The sequence below is a fragment of the Alosa alosa genome, chromosome 23 (genome assembly GCF_017589495.1).
Source record: "Alosa alosa isolate M-15738 ecotype Scorff River chromosome 23, AALO_Geno_1.1, whole genome shotgun sequence".
In the NCBI taxonomy this organism is placed as follows: Eukaryota; Metazoa; Chordata; class Actinopteri; order Clupeiformes; family Clupeidae; genus Alosa; species Alosa alosa.
Genome location: NC_063211.1, coordinates 25,183,167 through 25,202,480, shown reverse-complemented (window position 1 = coordinate 25,202,480; position 19,314 = coordinate 25,183,167). Strand labels below are relative to the sequence as shown.

General features: G+C 46.3%; 1 protein-coding gene across 1 annotated transcript in view; it reads right to left on the bottom strand.

Moving 5' to 3' along the window:
- adamts6 (ADAM metallopeptidase with thrombospondin type 1 motif, 6) overlaps positions 1 to 19,256 on the bottom strand; it is a 54,377-nt gene extending 35,121 nt beyond the window's left edge. The window contains exons 1-11 of the mRNA XM_048235409.1: positions 18,844 to 19,256; positions 17,585 to 17,689; positions 16,872 to 17,325; positions 16,177 to 16,538; positions 12,978 to 13,152; positions 11,922 to 12,136; positions 11,586 to 11,669; positions 11,106 to 11,251; positions 7,762 to 7,805; positions 4,142 to 4,247; positions 2,168 to 2,314 (exon numbers count right to left, since the gene is read on the bottom strand). Of these exons, the coding sequence (XP_048091366.1) occupies positions 2,168 to 2,314; positions 4,142 to 4,247; positions 7,762 to 7,805; positions 11,106 to 11,251; positions 11,586 to 11,669; positions 11,922 to 12,136; positions 12,978 to 13,152; positions 16,177 to 16,538; positions 16,872 to 16,968 (1,376 nt within the window). The 5' untranslated portion in view covers positions 16,969 to 17,325; positions 17,585 to 17,689; positions 18,844 to 19,256. The remainder of the gene's footprint in view (positions 1 to 2,167; positions 2,315 to 4,141; positions 4,248 to 7,761; positions 7,806 to 11,105; positions 11,252 to 11,585; positions 11,670 to 11,921; positions 12,137 to 12,977; positions 13,153 to 16,176; positions 16,539 to 16,871; positions 17,326 to 17,584; positions 17,690 to 18,843) is intronic.
- Positions 19,257 to 19,314: the final 58 nt, after the last annotated feature.

The following is a 19,314-nucleotide window of genomic DNA, read 5'->3' as shown; positions in this document are numbered from 1 at the left end:
TCTCTTTCTTCCCCGGTTGTTTGGAAGACTAATCCGTCTCTCTGGCTTGGAGAGAGCCTCGGCCACTGGGGAGAAAGACATGCCGGGGCCAGCGGCTCTGGAAGGCTCGTGTGCTGCAGGCACAAACCTCTCCGTTTATTGGTTCGGAGAGAGACAAAATAGTCGCTGCAGAAAATAGAAAGTATTACTTGACATTCAACAAAGCTTCCTTCTGGCCGCACGGATGCCAAAACACTGCACCCGGAGCAGAGAGGAAGGAACTCTGTTTGAGACACACCAAAACCCACGCAGCCTAGCGAGCGCACATTAAATGCCTACCAAAAACATCTGTGATCTGCTCACCACATACTACAAGCTTGTGTTTGTCCCTGTTTAAAATGTCATAAAAAAATGTTCAAGTCCTGTCACAGCCTCTAAATAAGGAACATCTCACATGGTCAGAGGATGCAGACAGGACATATACAATCCAGTGAACACTGCAAGACTACAAGTATGTACACTAAACTGGCCCACCATCTTCTAAACTGTTCTATTAACTTTATAAGGCTTATTCTAATTCCATTTTTTAGAGATGGAAAGTACTAGAACTTATGCATCCCTAATAGCGAAGACATTAGATCTGTGTTATTCAATGCAAGTTACACAACACCACCCTGACTTAAAATACTTAAATCAAGACACAAATCACCTACATTGGTAACCTAAATTAAAAAGGAAACCTAAAACCTGGAAAACATGAACAGACCCTGGCCTAGTTATCCCATTCTGGAGGCCCATGTCCCTAACTAGGGCTGATATCAATACCCAACAGCCAGGACTCTGCCTGACCCAAGCACACCTGACATGGGGCTCCAGCAGAGGACCACTACCTGCCCTGCTCTCAGTTTACCTCATTAGCTTCCCTGTGAGGTGAGCCTGTGTGAAAATCCCATCAGGAACACAGGAGCCGCTCCTAATCACAGGCTCTCACACACACACACACACACACACACACACACACACACACACACACACACACACATACACTCATGCATGTACACACACACACAAACACACACACACACACACAACACACACACACACGCACACACATACACACATGCACTCATGCATGTATGCACACACATGCACGTGCACACACACACACAACACACACACACACACACACACACACACACACACACACACACACACACACATACACTCATGCATGTCTGCACACACATGCATGCACACACACACACACACACACACACACACACACACACACACACACACACACACACACACACACACACACACACACACACACACACACACACACACACACACACACACAGAGCCTCCAGGGCCCACCTCTTGACTCTAGTGGGCTTCAGGATGTGAGAGCAGCCACCACATCTGTTACACACACCATCCATCAGGCCCTTAGACCGACACAGCAGAGCCTTCCAGAGAGCACGCAGGTCCACCCCAGCAATGCGTCTGTGCCACCTCTAGTGGGAAAAGGTCTGTTACTCTGTTCCATCTCACTTTTCACTTCACTCACTATCATATGTCCATTACCGTATAAAGGACAATTGTGAGCAAGCCTTCGAGGTTTACATAGCGTACTATTAGAGCTGACACCTATAGCCCTTCTAAACCAGACTTCTCATACTATACTTCTACATTATACTTCTTTCAGACGTCCAGTACAAGAATTGCATCATATCTTAGCGCTCAAAAATATTGCAAGGCATGACATGCTTGTTCGTTTGGGTTGATAAGAAAAAGGTAAAAAAATAAATGTTTTACATCCTGCTTGAATAACTTCCGAATAAAGTAAGAATCGCTCTGAGGGGTTAAAAGCCAATGCAAAGTCGGAGCCCTCCCCGTACTCCTAATCACAACACAAGCTGCTGGCTTCTAAGGTAACGTTGCACTCTGCACGCAGCTGAGCTTCGCTCTACCTGGTTTTGCTTTTTTTTCTGATCCAAGGCCATTGCAGCATGTGGTATCTGGCTCTAGTCAATTGATCTTGAACGCGTCCTGGTCTTGCTGGGTAAAATACGGCTAAAAATGGGCTCTTATTTATTTTCTCCGATGAAGGATGTTGATGCGAGGGGGTTATTTGCAGGCGGCTGACTAATGGAGAAAACATGTTTTTCCCCCCCTCTGTACTTACTCCAGGAAGCTGGTGATGTAGTCCTTGCTGCAGGCTGACCAGGTGAAGGGGTTGGTGTTGGCCGTTATGTGGGCCGCCATCAGCTTCGCCGTCTCGTGGCCCTTGGTGCCGCAGGAGTTGCCGATGCCATCGTGGTTCATGCCGAAGCTATGACACACACACACACAGGGATGGGGGGGGGGGGCATGTGACTGAACACATACTTATTTACTCTCTTTTTCCCTCACACACTTACTCATACACATACAGTACATGTGCACACACACACACACACACACACACACACACACACACACACACACACTCACACTCACACTCACACACACACTCACACACACACACACACACACACACACACAGGACAGCCAGCAGGAGTCAGTGTATGTCAATCAGGCTCGGGGGAAAAACCTTCCTGGGGGCCGAGGACAACCTGGGGCAGTTTTGTTTTTAGTGTGTGTGTGTGTGTGGAGGACGTTGTAAAGAGAGGGCTCTCTGTCTGAAACAGCTGTGTGACGGGCGGGGGTCAAAGGGCACGGCCTGTCTGCATCTCTGGAGGGTCCAGAAAGAGTCCTAATCACCACCCTGCACTCTTGGCCCTGCTCCCAAAGCCCTCCCTCCCACTCCAGCTCTCTCTCTCTCTCTCTCTCCTGCTCTCTCTCTCTATCCTGCTCTTCCTCTCTCTCTCTCTCTATTCTGCTCTCCCTCTCTCTCTATCCTGCTCTCCCTCTTTCTCTCTCCAGTTCTCTCCTTCTCTCTCTGCCTCTCTCCTCATCTTCTCCTCCTCCTGTCGCTCTCTCGCTTTTTTCATTCTCTCCCGCTCACTTCCTCCTTCTTTCTCTCTCTTTCTTGCTTTTCCCCCCTCTCTCCGTCTCCACCAAACATACCATTAACCTACAGGCAGAGTTCCAAACTGCAAATACATCATCATACAAAATCTATTCTTCAACCCCTCCCCCACTCCCTCCTTCTGCACATTTGTCTGGATATCAGGCACCGAACAAAAAAAAAAGAGAGATCACCTTACTTTCTCTAAGACCTCCTAGCTTACTTTTCCTCTCCTGTCCAAAAGCACAAATCAGGTTTTAATGCAAATAACAAACCCAACCACATCACACAACCCCTCTGTGTTTTTCTAAGGCTCACGTTTATGACATTTTACTCTCCTCAGGAAGTCCATGAGCCCAGAGCGAGAGCCTTGGTGGAGTACTCCTTTAAAAAGCAGGGGACTATTTTTACAACTGCTCCACAACAGAAGCAGACACGAGACAGAAGAAAGGAAATTGCCATGCGGGTGAACTCTGCCGGGTAACTCCGTAGACCAATACATCACCACTGTTTTTCTTAGCGAACGGGAGTTGGGGGGAGGCAGGGGGGAGGTGGACGAGGGGGGGGGGGGCTTGGGGCTGTGTGGACACTCGTGTGTGGAGGGTCTGCAAGGACAAAAATAATTCACTGATGAATTTGTCCAAAAAAATAGGGGCTGAAATTTATGCTTTCGCGGAATACTGAGAGAAAAAGATATTAAACTGGACAGTTCTCGAAAAAAAAAAAAATCTTTCGACGAACAATTTGACAGGTAGCTCCAAAAAAGTCCAACAGTTAAAATGACCACATACCAAATAAATCTCTGCAAACCATTTGCACGCATCAACAGCCGAGCGAGGAGGGAGAGAGAGCACTATTTAAAACATCCAGACTCTCCGCGGCAGTGGCCATCAGTCCTAGAGAATGCTCCCTGCCCAGGCACGTTTGGACAGGCTGCTATGTATTTCCCAGCGATAAACGCTGGGCCTGAATCCATCCTAAATAAAATGTCTGTGCGCTGTCAGTAGCCCGCTCTGATTAACAGCTGGTTTGCAGCTGCGGAGTGCGCCGCCCGTGCTTCCCCCGGCAACAGGAGGGCAGAGGGAGGGGGGGTGGTGTGTGTCTGTGTGTGTGTGTGTCTGTGTGTGTGTGTGTGTGTGGCGGACTCACTTGTGGCCGATCTCGTGGGCAATGGTGAACGCGGATCCCAAGCCGATGTCCTCGTTGATGCTGCAGCTTCTCTCTGGCTCGCACATGCCAGCCACAGAGGCCAGGCCTGCCAGAGGCGCACACACACACACACACACACACACACACACACACACACACACACACACACACACACACACACAAACACACACACACACATATATAAACACACATTAGCATGAACAACCATAAATAAGTCCATACACACCCATATGCACACAAATAAACACACACACACACACACACATTAGCCCAAGCATGCACAAGCACATCCACAACCACACAATTCCATGCATGCACACACAGAGTCAGGTCAATGCAAGACCAGACATTTTTTGTTCACCCTTCACATATTTTACACTGGGTGTAGCTACTTCAACAAGTGACCATCAGGAAGGCCACATTTTCGGCATTCTCATTTCCCCACTGGTCAGTCAGGGTACAGGGAGCTGGAGGCAGTGCAAAATCAAACTCCCCGAGTCATTTAACCGAACCTCAAGGGGAGTTTAGCATCCCTCGGCTAGACATTTTTTTTTCTACACATTGACGTTGGAGCTGGAAAATGTCTAGACAAGGGGTTAGATTTATACATTTCACTCCAGGTAGCAAGGGACCACCTGGTAATGAAAACCAGAGCTGGGAATTCAAGACAACTTTTTCATTTTTTCTCTCTATAAAAGTTTTCTTCATCTCAAAACTCTGTAAGTAAGATTGAAAGAAGGTGAAAGAGAGAGAGAGAGAGAGAGAGAGAAGAGAGAGAGAGAGGAGAGAGAGGAGAGAACAGAGAGAGAGGATTATTATTATTGCTGATATGAAAATGTTAGCGTGACAGAGAAGCAGAACGCCAAATGAATTTATGGCGTAATCCAAACGCAAACCTCTCATTCACATTCCGCCAAAAGGACATTTTTCATTGAAAGCCACACAGTCTGAACCACAATTAAACAGCAATGTTTCTTCATTTGAATGAAACGAAGCGTTCAGAAGCACATGTGTCCTTGCCTGTCTGTCTGTCTCATCGTGTGTGTGTGTGTGTGTGTGTGTGTGTGTGTGTGTGTGTGTGTGTGTGTGTATGAATGGTCTGAAGACAGACCCCAGGCCTGAGGTGTAACCTAACCAGCTGGAGAGAGGCGAGGGAGGAGGGGAGCTCCAGAGCACTTGAGCTCTCAGACAGGGTGCTGCTGGTGCTCTTGGTGGGGCTGTCGTGGGGGGAGAGAAAGCCTCTGCAGATTCCAGGTGTGTTGGGTCTCTTTCTCCCCCTCACCCTCTCTTTCTCTCTCTCTCTCTCTCTCAGAGTGTGTGTGTGTGTGTGTGTGTGTGTGTGTGTGTGTGTGTGTGTGTGTGTGTGTGTGTGTGAGAGAGAGAGAGGGCGAGGGGGCGAGGGGGAGAGATAGCACCAGCACCACCACACACTCTTCCCAGATTTAATCTTCAGCTGTTAGGAGAAGGTTACGGGCAGGCTGGGCTGATAGCAGTGTGTGCAAGCTGGCTTCCAAACGGGTCGGACTCCACACCAGATGTGGGGAGAAGAGATGTAGGCTACTGTACATGGAAGGTGATGACTGCACTGGGACTCACAAAGGGAAAAAAGATGAAAAAGAAAACAGCCCAAGCGTGAGGCAGGGGCAGGAGTATCTCCTGACCTTCGACCCTTATGGCTGGAACTAAAGCTGCTAGATGGCCCATATGTCCCCAGCCCCCACCACACTTTGCTTCACAGGAATTTGGTGTTCGTTATTGGACTTGAAACAGAATGGTGTGTGTGTGTGTGTGTGTGTGTGTGTGTGTGTGTGTGTGTGTGTATGTGTGTGTGTGTAGGCGTTTCACGACTACTGATTTTTACTAGTTGACAGTTTTTCATAATAGTCGTCATCTAGTCGTCTAGTCATTCTGTATCAGTACAGTGCTTCTCCTAACATTGCTGCTAGTGCTAGCTGTCGGCATGTTGGCAGCGGGTGCTTCATCTTTAGGTAGTCATCCATAGCAGATACGTTCTTATTGTACTTTAGTACGGCTTTACACCACTAACATATCACTGTGGAACAGGTTTCCTTTTTGGTGAAGTACTTCCATACATTGGCCTTTAGCCATTTCGACCATGACCACTGCCTTCAGCATCAACTAGTGATTTTAAAAGTCTTTTAGACTATTACACTAATAGACTTGTATTAGTGTTGGAACCTCTAGAGTGTGTATTTGGTTTTGGTGGTGGGGGTTTGTCAATGGCCCTTCACCCTCTCTTCTTCATATCATTCCAGTGGTGAAGTTCTTATTGCCCCCCCCCCACCCCCCCCACCTCCACTACTCCCACTTAACCCCCATTCCAAACAAGAGTGCCCTGACAGCACACAGGAAGGGGGCGGACAGAGTCCATACTGGAGGGGCGGAGAAAGAGAGAGAGGGCAAGAGAGAGAGGGGAGAGAAAGAGAGAGAGCAGAAAGAGAGAGGTGAAGGTGGTGTGTGTGTGTGTGTGTGTGTGTGTGTGTGTGTGTGTGTGTGTGTGTGTGTGTGTGTGTGTGTGGTGGGGTCTCTGCTGAAAGTTGTTTTCCTAACTTGAGGGTCGTGGTGGCATTATCTCCACACCCGCCGTTGCCCCTTCACCTTTGACCTCTGAGGGCATGAATCTCTCTGGGAGAGTGGGGCAATGGGTGGTGGTGGTGGTGGTGTCTGTGTGTGTGTGTGTGTGTGTGTTTTTAGAGAAGAGAGCAGTGAGGAAGCTGAGCAGATGGCAGGGCAATTAAAGAAAGCAGGGGAATGTGACGAATGCGGTCAATCTGTCAAACCACCCCTGGAGTCCCAATAATATGTGTGTGTGCATGTGTGTGTCTAGGTGGGTAGTGTGAAAGAGAGCAATGTGTGTGTTTTTATTCACCCCTGGGGTCTCAATATTACTCCAAAGATATACTGTTCCTGCTGAAGTGCCCTCTCACAGATAAGGTGGGTTTTTTTTCACTCCCCACAGTCAAGCCAAAAATACGCAGATAAAAAAATACACAGAGCTCTGTCCTTTCTCAAAAAATAAATATGTGCTTCCTCTGTTCCTGGATCGCTCCAAGCAGCCTCAAGGAAGAGAAATCCCCACAGACAAGCACAAAGAGGACTAATATTTAGAGGTGCTCTGTTTGGAGGAGAAATGATAAAACTTCTGTAAGCAATGTTAGCTGTTCCCCCCTGACTCGGCTACTACAGGTCATTTCATCCAGTCAGTACAATATGCAGTGGATAAAGTCCAATCATTTCCCCAACTGATCAATGTACTTGTAGCCAGTTGAACGTTATGGACTATGATTACAGAGTCCAAGGATTCTAAGAATTTCTTTTGACCAAGTTTCTAATTCTTTGATGATCATCATAGCAGAAGAGCAATTAGCTTTGGTATTCTAGATAAGTATTGTATGCAGAGAGGTGTGAGGTGTTGTGTGGTCTCAGTCATATATTAAGAGTGTGGTTTGAGTACTGGATCATCTCAATGAGACGATTAAGACAGTTTCAACACACAAAACTCAACATGCACCACTCAACAAACCAAGTAGCCAAGCTGGGCCTGATCAGACAGAACAGTCTGGAACATCAGTACTCACCAAGGGTTCCACAGGGCTTGTTCTTGTATGTGCAGATGTCATACCTGAGGGGGGACAGAGAGAGAGAGAGAGAGAGAGGAAGAGAGAGAGAGAGAGAGAGGAGAGAGAGAGAGAGAAAAAAGAGGGGGGGGGGGGGACAATGAGATGCCAGAGGGACAAGCATTGGGTTGCAGAAACAAAAGCAAGATCCCAGCTGCAACATTACAGTCCTCCTCCACATCTCCAGAGATGTCAGTAAAAGATCAAACCTGATCCTGAACAGCCTCTACCTGCTGTCCATAACTATCCCATCTCTGCCATCTCTCAGGAGTGTTTACACGCATCCCTCCCTGTGACCCCCTCCCAAACCCCCCACCCTCCTTCTTATCTCACTGACTGTGGGGCAGAGCAACACTGGCTGTCCTCGTCAGTCAGACTCAGTTTCACACATTTGACACAGCTGGGACAGAGCAGTAGCTTAGGGGCCGGTTTCCCACGAAACTGATCCCGGAACAGATTTGGATCAGGTTTAGTTGACCCTGCTCTGATAACTTATCTAGATAAGGGAAGGTTTCCCTTGTCAATGTCACTGTGCACTAGGGCAGGGGTGTTCAGGCCTCAGGCTCAGTAAATAGCTTTGAGACAATGTCTATTGTCAATAGCACTCTAAAGTCGTAAAACTAAATTGAACTGAGCTCTATCTGCGCTAGATCTGAGTCATCTGCTGCTTGTCTTATTTACTGCAGGTGACTGCAGGCCCACTGGTTAGCACTCTGGACTTGTAACCGGAGGGTTGCCGGTTCGAGCCCCGACCAGTGGGCCACGGCTGAAGTGCCCTTGAGCAAGGCACCTAACACCTCACTGCTCCCCTAGCCGCCCAAGCAGGCAGCTCACTGCGCTCAGGAATTAGTGTGTGCTTCACCTCACCTCACTGTGTGCTGTTTGTGTTTCACTAATTCACCGATTGGGTTAAATGCAGAGACCAAATTTCCCTCACGGGATCAAAAAAGTATATATACTTATACTTATACTGTACTGCAGCCCAATGGAGCGCTGCTGGCTGTGTTTCTCTGCATGTTGTCTGTTGTAACCAATGCGGCCCTTCTGCATGTGCTATTCACTGCAGGTTATCTGCTACTGATCCTGCTGAGTTTGGAATCCCAAAGGAATCTCAGTGTGGTCTAGAGATACCCTCAAAAGCAACCAGGATGCAATGTTCAACATTTTAAATATGGGCGAGGACAACGGACTCACACAAAAGAGAGACATTTTTTTGGATTTAAAAGTTTGCAAACTATGCCGAGTACTCCAGAAAGAGCACAAAGCACCTTAATTTAAACATTATTTGTGCAATCCATTACATTTGTAGACAACCCAGTAATTACTAGTGGAAGGCACACAGATAGACACGCACACGCTGAACAGACACATACACACACACACACACAGACACAGACACAACCACACACACACACACACACACACACACACACACAGACACACACTCAGATGATGCTTTTATGTCAAACATTAACAATACACTCGTTTTGTTAAAAGAGCACAAGCACTTCAATCACGGCCAGGCTTTTAATGTATTAAAAAGCAAGGACAGCGAAAATTTAATTTTGGTCCCCTGGACCCCTTGCCTCAGCGGTGGATGCCTTCCAAAAACCAAGAGTTACAGTCTCCAGGACGACCAGCCTTGACCTCATTAGGACAACTGTTTATTTTGATTTAGTTTCTTTAATTTCCCGCTGTGCTCTCTCCCTCTCTCTCTCTCTGTCTATCGTTCTCTCTCTCTCTCTCTCTCTCTCTCTCTCTCTCTCTGTCGTTTTCTCTCTCTCTTTCCATCTCTCTCTACTCTTTTGTCTCTGTTACTCACATTCCAAACAAGGCTATAGCATTCCCCCTGCACTTCAGCCCCAGCCAGAGAGCCGGGGTCATCCTACGTCATATGGAGGGGACGCCAAGGCTCAGACCGGCTCCTCGGGGGCTGTGCCCATGATGCAGAGCCCAGAGAGAGAGAGAGAGAGAGAGAGAGAGAGAGTGGGCAGTCGGCTCCCTGGAGCCTCATCAGTCAGGAGCCCAGGGCCTATAGAGGCTAAGTAAGGCCAATAAAGCCATTCTTCTGCTTTAGCAGAGCTTTAAGAGGTGAGGGGTGATCTTTGGCAAGGATCTCGCAGGGTTCACGGCAGTAAGGGAGAGGGAGGGAGACGGTGAAAGAGAACATGCAGGATACAAGGAGAAAGATGTACACAGAGAAAGAAAAGTAAAATAAAAAAAAGAAAGAAGGATAGATTGAAGAAAATGAGGAAAGAAAGAAAGACACTTTTGCATCCCGGCGCTGTCTACCTTCATGCAAGAGATCAGGCAGGAGAGAGATGATATTTATCCTTCAGAGCAATGAAATGTGACTCGGTGATTTCTTTTGTTCTGCACAAATTTCTAGCCTCTACGTCCGATAATGCTAAGGCCTACAGGGGAGAATATGGCACGCTTCCTCTATCGGAGCAAAGCCATGCTAGCACTTCACAGGTTGCATTCCATTAGAAGAAAAGGAAAAAAAGGTTGGAGAGCACGCTCACTCAAAAGAACTGCAAACTAATGACTGATACAAGTACAGTTTACACAATTTGAAGAGAGGCTTTGGGTCATTAAAAGGACAACCACCCCCTTAGACAAAACAGGCCAGGAATATATATTTCAGTTGCTAGGGTTATGTAGCCAAAACAGCCAGACAACAATAAGGTCTATTGCAGGTAATGACATTGTTTTGCAACAACACAGTTACCACCCATAGCTTGAAAGAACGCAGTTGAACATTTGCATGAGTTTGAAGGAGCTGGAAGGTGAGATGTTATTTGGAAAAGTAGCCTCTAAGAGCTTACTAAGAGGGGCACATGAACTTAGCATATTCTTATATTAACACAATTAGCATCATCTCACATCTTATCAACACTTAATCAGCAAGACCAGATCAGGTTTATTTTATTTTATTATTGTTAGTTCAGTCAGGGCTCTGGTGATTTTAGTATGAGAGAAGTGTTACTTTATGATACGGCCAAACTGGCACACAGACCAACATCTCATCTGAAATTAGCACTAAATAGGCAGTCTGGGGAGCTGGGCTAAATTTAGCCGGCTCTGTCTGAACTCAAGGCCTCTAAAATGAAACTTCTCACATATCGTCGTACCATACACCGATACTGTACTTACATCACATACCACAAAACTGTGTGATACAGATATTCAAATACTACCTTAGAGAATTGTCCAATACATAGAACAGTCTTTGGTGGGAAACTAAGCTCAACCAAACTCTTAAACTCCAAATATGTGATTGAAACTGGGTGACCAAAACCTACCTGGTGATAAGAACAGCGTTGTCATGGTGAGCTATGCCATTTTCTGGAATGCTGTTCCCATCTCCCTGGTGAGACAGGATGGACTTCTGCCACTTACAGAAGCTGTCAAGAGACTTATCAGCATGGTGGTTGATCTCTAGGTTTGGCTGGAAAAGAGCATACACTCAATGGTCACGCTCCGATTCATTCACAACCGTGCTCACAACCAACAAAGAACCAAAGAGCACAAGCCACAGACAGTCATCATGATAGTCTTGGTCCTTATGACTTTCACAGACAGACAGGTCAATGCTGAAAGTTTAGTCAGGCAAGACTGAACATCAGGCAAGACTGAACATTTCTGTTCACATCTTCTCTACATAAAAGATGTTGAACGAACCTCTACCGGTTCTTAAATCTGTATGAATCCTGTATATGTACAATACAAGATTATTTAAAATAGAATGTATACAAAATACATTTGCATCATAGTCAACATACCTGATCTTCAGTCAGGATGATCAGCCGGGTTACAATAATGTTCACAACGTTTCCAAGACTGGCATCACGGTAAAGTTTGGCAACCTGACCTCCAAAAAAGAAGAAAAGACACAAAGTCAGACAAAATGCATCCATGGGCCACCGACTAGTCTCACTGAAAAGGTTTCTTGGTTTCGAGTTTTTTAACCTATGATTGTAATTACATTGTGGTAAAAACACACAGCATCCTTAATCTTTAATTAAGCTTGAGGCAGATTGCTGCATGAATTACAGAACTTACACTTACAGTGTACAACAAATGGAGACAGTAAGTCTGTGGTGCAGGGTCAAACTTACAATATTCATTACGGAGAGGATGTAGTGTTCGATGTCCTTGCGGCCGTGATAGCCCACCATCATCTTGTCGGCCACCACCAGCGTTTCCACAAAGCGCTCCGAGCTGACCGAGCGCTTAGGCCGCCGGCCACCACCACTGGGCTCTGGCGAAGGGGGGGTGTTGTTAGCGGCTGTGTGGGTGGTGGCGGGGAAGGGGGTCCTGCTCCATGTGAGGTCTGACAGGAGTCCGGGGGATTTGGAGAGAGAGAGAGAGGGAGAGAGAGAGGAGAGAGGGAGAAAGAGAGAGAGAGGGAGAGAAAGAGAGAGAGAGAGAGAGGGAGAAAGAGGGAGAAAGAGGAAGACAGGCTTTCACTAAGGCTGCCAGAAATACATAAGGATGTAATTATTTTTGTGTTATAATTACAAGCCTACTGTACGCTACACGTGTAAATGCAGGGGTGGTAACAGTCTACGGTGATCTCATTTGAAAAGGCATAATCATTGCGACAAACGGGTCTGATACTTGAGTTTGATACTTGTGAAATCGGACTGGTCTGATCTGAACACAGGGGATGTGAGGTGTGAGGTGCTCAGGCACTAGCTGCCTGTTAGACCCGGAAGCCCGGGAAGATTTATGACCCAGTGGCCTGAAGAAAAAAAAAGCTATTAGATAACGCAGGCCAGGGCACGCCGGCTTCCTCCTCATGACATGTCTTCACCGTGACCTACAGCACCGTGGCCCAAATACCAGCGCCACTGCCTCTTCTCTCGCTCCCATCATGAATTAAGCCCGTTAAAAATTACACTGATGGTCCGCTTTGAGATTCACTGAAGTCCACCACCATAGACAAGGATGCCGTAAAGTGGGGGAAAGCTTGGATGATTCCAAGGGGCCTTGTAACACTGACAGGCCCCATTGTGACCAGAGGCAGGAGGGGTTTGTCTCCGACCTACACCGTCATCCTAAACTGCTGTGTCTATGCAATAATCCTAGACTTTGATTAGCACTAATCTGTACTGTGACTGTAGGATCAGAAATTGTTGTAAGCAATCAGAGGATGTAAGAGGGTCACCCACCTGAAACGCCACAGCTGAACTCCTCACTCGACTCTTGTGGTGATGGAATGGAAGACTTTTTATAAATAATGTGTGGTTGTCCTTCTTCGAGATTCAATTCACTGGAATTGTTGGAGGATATACTCTTTAATGGCTCAATTAAATACTGCGCGTCTTCTGTTGTAATAACACCATGCTTGTAGAGAAGAACAAGAACATGAGAAACGAGAGGTTAAACATAATCAGGCAGTCACAGACAACAGAGACATCACATAACAAAACAGCAGAAACTACTGCAGTTCAATGACCACATACAGTTGTTTTCATTCACTCCTCTTCTGAATCCTGTCATCCCTTATGTTCAGCTATCATCCATCCATCCATCCATCCATCCATGCCCTATGTTCAACTACCATCCATCCATTATTCCATCTATCTATCTATCTATCTATCTGGAGGGGAAAGGGAGTAAACAGTTACTCTCATTTAAATGTCAACAGAAGGTTACTGTCTACTTCACATCTTGGGCCTGATAACAGCCAGGGCTAAGGTATCAGGTGAGCAAACACATTTCCTCTCATGCAGAACATGCATGATCATGTGTACATACAAACAGCCATGCCGAGAGCATTAGGAGGCTGCTATACACACTCTGTAGTCATACAGCAGAAACACCAAACAGCCCAAATCAGAGCGGCACATCACATTCACACCAGCAATTATACAAGAACAACACCATCATTACTGGGAAGCAAACCAAAACACACAGTGTGGTGCTCTTAATCACCCCCAGTGCAACATAAATTGTAAAAGTACTTCAGAGTCTGTTTATAAAAAACATTGGCATCTTCTCAGAGTCTGTAAAACCACAATGAAACCAATTAAAATCTTTGACAAAGGAAAAATAAACTGCTACACATGGAAAACAAAAGCACATTTGACATTAACCTTGTGGTGCACAAATCAAAGTACTCAAGTATGCTTTTTGGCAAGTTGAGAGATTATGGCGCTGATATGTTTCAGGGGAATGTTTTTCCATTTTTGGCTTCATTAAAATGAATGAAGTAAAGCAGACTTTATCTCAATTTATGATCTTGTGTGTGGGGTGCCAATATGTTTAGCTACAACAACAATAATGCATTTTTCATACTATTTAAACTGGTCCTTGCCTGGCTTTAAGGATTAGGTCTTCCTGGAGGGGTGAGTGTATGTGTGTGAACCTTGTTTAACTTTTATGGCTTCAACACATTTCAGATCATATAGTAGAAGCTTAGTATGACAGATCACCTTCTGCTGGATCATGCTTACCATCAAATACAAATAAATAGTGAGTCCCAATGAGTCATCATCCATAAATCCTACATTTTTATGAAAGCTCTGTAGTTAGCAGACTTGTGGAATGCATGCCTCTCTGCCATGGAGTTGCTAATGCTACAACAGGCTCTCAAACTTGTCAGCACAAGGGGACCAGGTCCAACCTGTGGCAGTAACTGCCAGCTAAGATGGATGGTATTGCTGCTCATGGCTTTGATGGCCTTGTATAGCTATCAGCTGTAATTCTCAACTTGTGAGGGGCATCTCCAGCGCATGCTTCTTTGATGCTGTCGCAGGTTGTGAGGCCAGGCAAGTTTCTGGGGTTCATTATAAGGAGCTTATGAAGTGTGTGAAGGGGGGGAGTGGTGGTCATGGTTGTGTGTGTGTGTGTGTGTTGGGGGTGGGGGTAGCTGGCTAATGCCAGCACTAGCAGCTGCAGCCCTGAGGAGCATCAAAGGAAGGTGAGCCAGCGTTAATGAACCGACACGGGGGGCGATGCTGACCTCCAGTCAAAGGTTGGGCCGACAGGAATGTTGCTTTCAGGCTTTTAGTGTGGCTGCAAACGCCTGTGTCTGTGGAAACATAATGGCCTCGAGCCGGGCCTCTGGACCAGGCGAAGTGACTCTAAATTCCCAAAGATTTATGTGTGTGTGTGTGTCCGTGCACGGAAGTGTGTGTGTGCGGCGTGTCCATGTGTTGTAGAAACAAGGAGTGGAATCCAACATGTCTTCTTTCAAAAGGCAGCTAACGTTACTCTCGTGGTGGAAGGCTCCCTAATGGCCAGTTACTCTCGGGGAGAGACGTCTAAAGACAACATCAAATGACTCAGATACTGAGGATCGCTCTCTGCGTTCTTAGTTTGTGTGTGTGTGTGTGTGTGTGTATGCTCGCGGACACACTTGTGTGTGATGGAATGCCAACTCAGCAAACCCTCACGTCCCCCCTTCAGATGAAATGTGTGATGAGGCTGCAAATGCGGTGACATGAGGGACCAGCAGGACTAGATGCACACTGCACTCAGGTACACCAGTAAGGCCTTCTTAGCAAGACTCCACTCAGACTCCGCTCAGGTAGGCTACGCCACTGAAGGTTTCTCCACAAGACTACGCAGACTGTACTCAAATACAGAACTTAACTGGGGGCTTTTCCACAAGACTGCGCAGACTGTACTCAAATACAGAACTTAACTGGGGGCTTTTCCACAAGACTGCGCAGACTGTACTCAAATACAGAACTTAACTGGGGGCTTTTCCACAAGACTGCGCAGACTGTACTCAAATACAGAACTTAACTGGGGGCTTTCCACAAGACTCATGCAGACTGTACTCAAATACAGAAACTTAACTGGGGGCTTTTCCACAAGACTGCTTTGTACCAAATACAGAACTTAACTGGGGGCTTTTCCACAAGACTGCGCAGACTGTACTCAAATACAGAACTTAACTGGGGGCTTTTCCACAAGACAGCGCAGACTCATGTACACCACTGAGGGCTTTTTACAAGTTCTGCATATGTCCAATCGTCGCTTCTGCTCCATGGCAGGGCCGTTCTTCAGTAAGATTTCAAAATCCAACACAGCTTTCGCAAGAGCTTCTTTGGATTCAGGAGCTGTCTGTTTGGACTACTCTGCTTCTACAGGCTGGATGGGAAGTTGTGAATGGTGATTTAAATCACTTATCTTTTTTGAGAAGCAGCATTTACCCGAGCACTGCATAGTCGAGCACCACAACAAAAGCAGTTAACATAACACCATAACACCATCACTGGGAACGAAGGCCCAAGGATGTTGGGTATGATGGTTATTACAATGTAGTAGATCACCATGCAAAGCAACCTTGTACAATACTGCTCACATTTCAAATTCCGAATTCACCCTGAAGTTTTCCAAAATAACACTAGTACTCACCAAGCCCTTGCAGTTGCTCAAAGCCACCCTGGTGGTGCTGAACTGGTCCAGTAGGTATCCAACATAATGACAGTTCTCAACCATGGCATGACGCCACTCCTGTCCACTCTTGCCCCAGTACTCCACAGTGAAGTGTCTTGACACCAGGTTGGGGTTTAGAGTCAGGTTAAGGTGAAAGTGCTTCCCATACGCCGACAGGCGGTAATAGACGTGGGGTTCCACGACGGGTTCTTCCGGGTCCGTGCCACGGCGCCGGCGGCCCGGCCGGTGCTGCTTCACAGTGTAGCTGAGGAACTCGCCAGTCTTGCTGACCCGGAACGGGACTATCACCTGGTAGTCTTCCAGACGAGTCAGGAACTCCTCTAGGTGGAGGAGAGAAAAGAGGGAGAAAGATGTGGGTGAGGGACATGAACAGTGTAGAACAGAAACTTGACACCATAACATGGACGAACACAGAACGGACCATAACAGTAGACTGTAACAGGAATGGACAGGCATGGGCTTCTACAATGAACTATTGCCATTTTTTTTACTTGGCTTGCATCATTTACCAAAACAACGTTAGTTAAATTAAATAGTGGATATCATATTTGAACACTAAATATGTTCCCCTGACATAAAGAGGGGTAAAACACTAGTGCTCATGTCACTTAATGTGCCTTCATTGTCATAAAGAAACAGAGGCTCTGTCCTACCTTGAGAATTATGCGAGAGTCTATTGTAGTTCTGAGATTCTGAAGCGGCCATTGCTAGGCTCAATATCCAAGTCAGCGTCTTCCACAAAATTTCCATAATTTAGAGAAAATCTGGCATGGGGCTGGGGGAGGGGGGTTGGCGGGGTGGGGTGGGAGGCTACAGGTGGGCTACAAGGATCTGCTCAGTCCAGTGCTGCACCATAACACAGCCATGCCGGCCGATCACTGACGGGTCTGTACTGCGGTGTGCTCTGTGTTGTGGCAGCCACGCTCTCACAGCTCAGCAGACTGGGGGCAGCTCCAGGTGGGGACTGTGTGAGCCCCAGCGTATGCGCCAGCCATGGGAGAAGACGATGATGACAACAACAACAACAAGCCTTGTTTGCTTATTTCAAGTAATTCCAAAGCAGCAGATCTATACTGGGAGCCTGTCTTGACCTATCCATCTGCTGGGCTGAAAAAGACAGAAGGATTGCAAATAGTGATAACCCAAATAATAAACCATAGCAGAAAAAATATAAAAGACTGACATAGGCCTAACAAACATGAACTGATTTTTGGATGTGTTACTCCAGTACTGTCTTGTTTTATGCATGTTGACATGTATTAACAACAACAATCAAAAATGTGATTAAATGTGTGTTGTAAAGTTCACATTGCTCGTTCAGTTTGACATCACTTATTCACGGTTATACTAACATCAGCAAACCCACCTCAAGGTGCCCACTTCTTCTCTCATCAAAGACGTAACAGGCTTTCAGTTTTCAGCTCCAGCATGTTGATGAGGCACAGCATTTGGAGGACAAGTTCATGTTGACCTTAAGAAATTAATTAAAATGGTCACAGATCTTTAGCCTACAGCTTACAGGGAAAAAATAACTAGGCTATCTACAAAGCAGGGGAGCATAAAGATCTCCAGACTTGCGCATATTTTGCCAACAACAATTTCAGACAACAGCACTTAACACACCAAACGAAAAGCCCTAGTCATCTATAAAAGGGAATCCCGTGAGGATCTACAAAGCAGCATGGCAGTAAATTCCTACACGGATCCATTTGTGCGAAACCGTCCAAAAACACAGGGAGGGCGTAAACGTGGATCAGGTTTGATGGAAGAACTTCTGTTCCTCGTAGACGCAGACAGCAGAACTAAATCTACTTGGCTTAAGTGTGGTTGACCCAGACTGCTGGCACGTATTGCCTTCCAATGCACCAGTCGCACTCAATATACAGCCTACAGTCCACTTCGTTTTGTAGACTGTAGGCTACAAATGTTGCCGTTTAAAATCCATCGACAATATACTCGATTGTAGGCTACAGTTGTCTGGGTAAAACTTTCAAGGCACCGAACACACTGACGTATGTCCAGACTTTATTTTTCTTTCCCTTTTTCTTTTTTTAAAGAATGACGGGTACAATTTGTGATGGCCGGCAATGGACTTGCAAACTTTCATTGGATTAACAGCAGACGTAGGTGTCGGTAGCTTTAATGCATGATTGAGTATTTGTGTTGCTGATCTAGGCATCTTGATCTCTTCGGATGCAGTCCGACACTAACGTCTGGAACAGTTCCAGGGGGTCTTGTCTGGTTTTCTGGCTTCACCAAAAGTCACAAACTCTAGCCTTCGTGACATTCTTACGTTTACATTTTTAATTTAACCAGAGAGCCCTGTTTGAAACGGCTGTCATTTGCACATATTCATCCTATGTCTATCAAGATGATGACTGTCGTAAACGTGTCCGTTACAAGAGACACAGAGTAACAAACTTTATAGGCTATCAGCCTTAGCAGAAGACAGAGTAAATTCTACTCCAACTCTTGGGTTTAGCATCGGAAGTTTTCATTATGTCTACCGTAGCCTACACACTAGACTGCATCTGCATCAATCTTTTCCTACTGTTCGTGGGCAGATAACCTAAAGAAATGCCCATGGCAGCGGCGTGCAGACAGACTGTACAAACATATAGTTACCGTCATCTTCATTGTCCCAGACACTCAAAGAAGAAGACAGACAATGGACTTCTTCCGCACTGAAGTTCCCGGCTCAGTTCATCATTCTTCTACCCCACTGTCTCCGCTTAAGCCATCATCAGACTTTGATGCCTACAAATACGGTGACTGTCCTTCAAAGCGGTGGTGAGGTGCTCAGTATCAACTGATCTGGCAAAACGATTATCCGTTAATTAACATTGCTCAAAATTAACGAAGAAAACATTTTATTCGCATGCACATCGCTCTCAATGTACGGCAATATCCAGGTGTCTGTTTGTTTATTTGCTGTCGCAAATTCTTTGGCCTTTCTACTTGTGCAAAAACTAGCACAGATACACAGTGGAGCGTTGCATGCAGGACAGCTAGTTGAGCAGAAGTAGCCCTCTTTAATAGGTCGGCCGGCCCCAAGCCAAGAGCCGCTTCAAATTGGCAGCATCACACTGGGAGGTT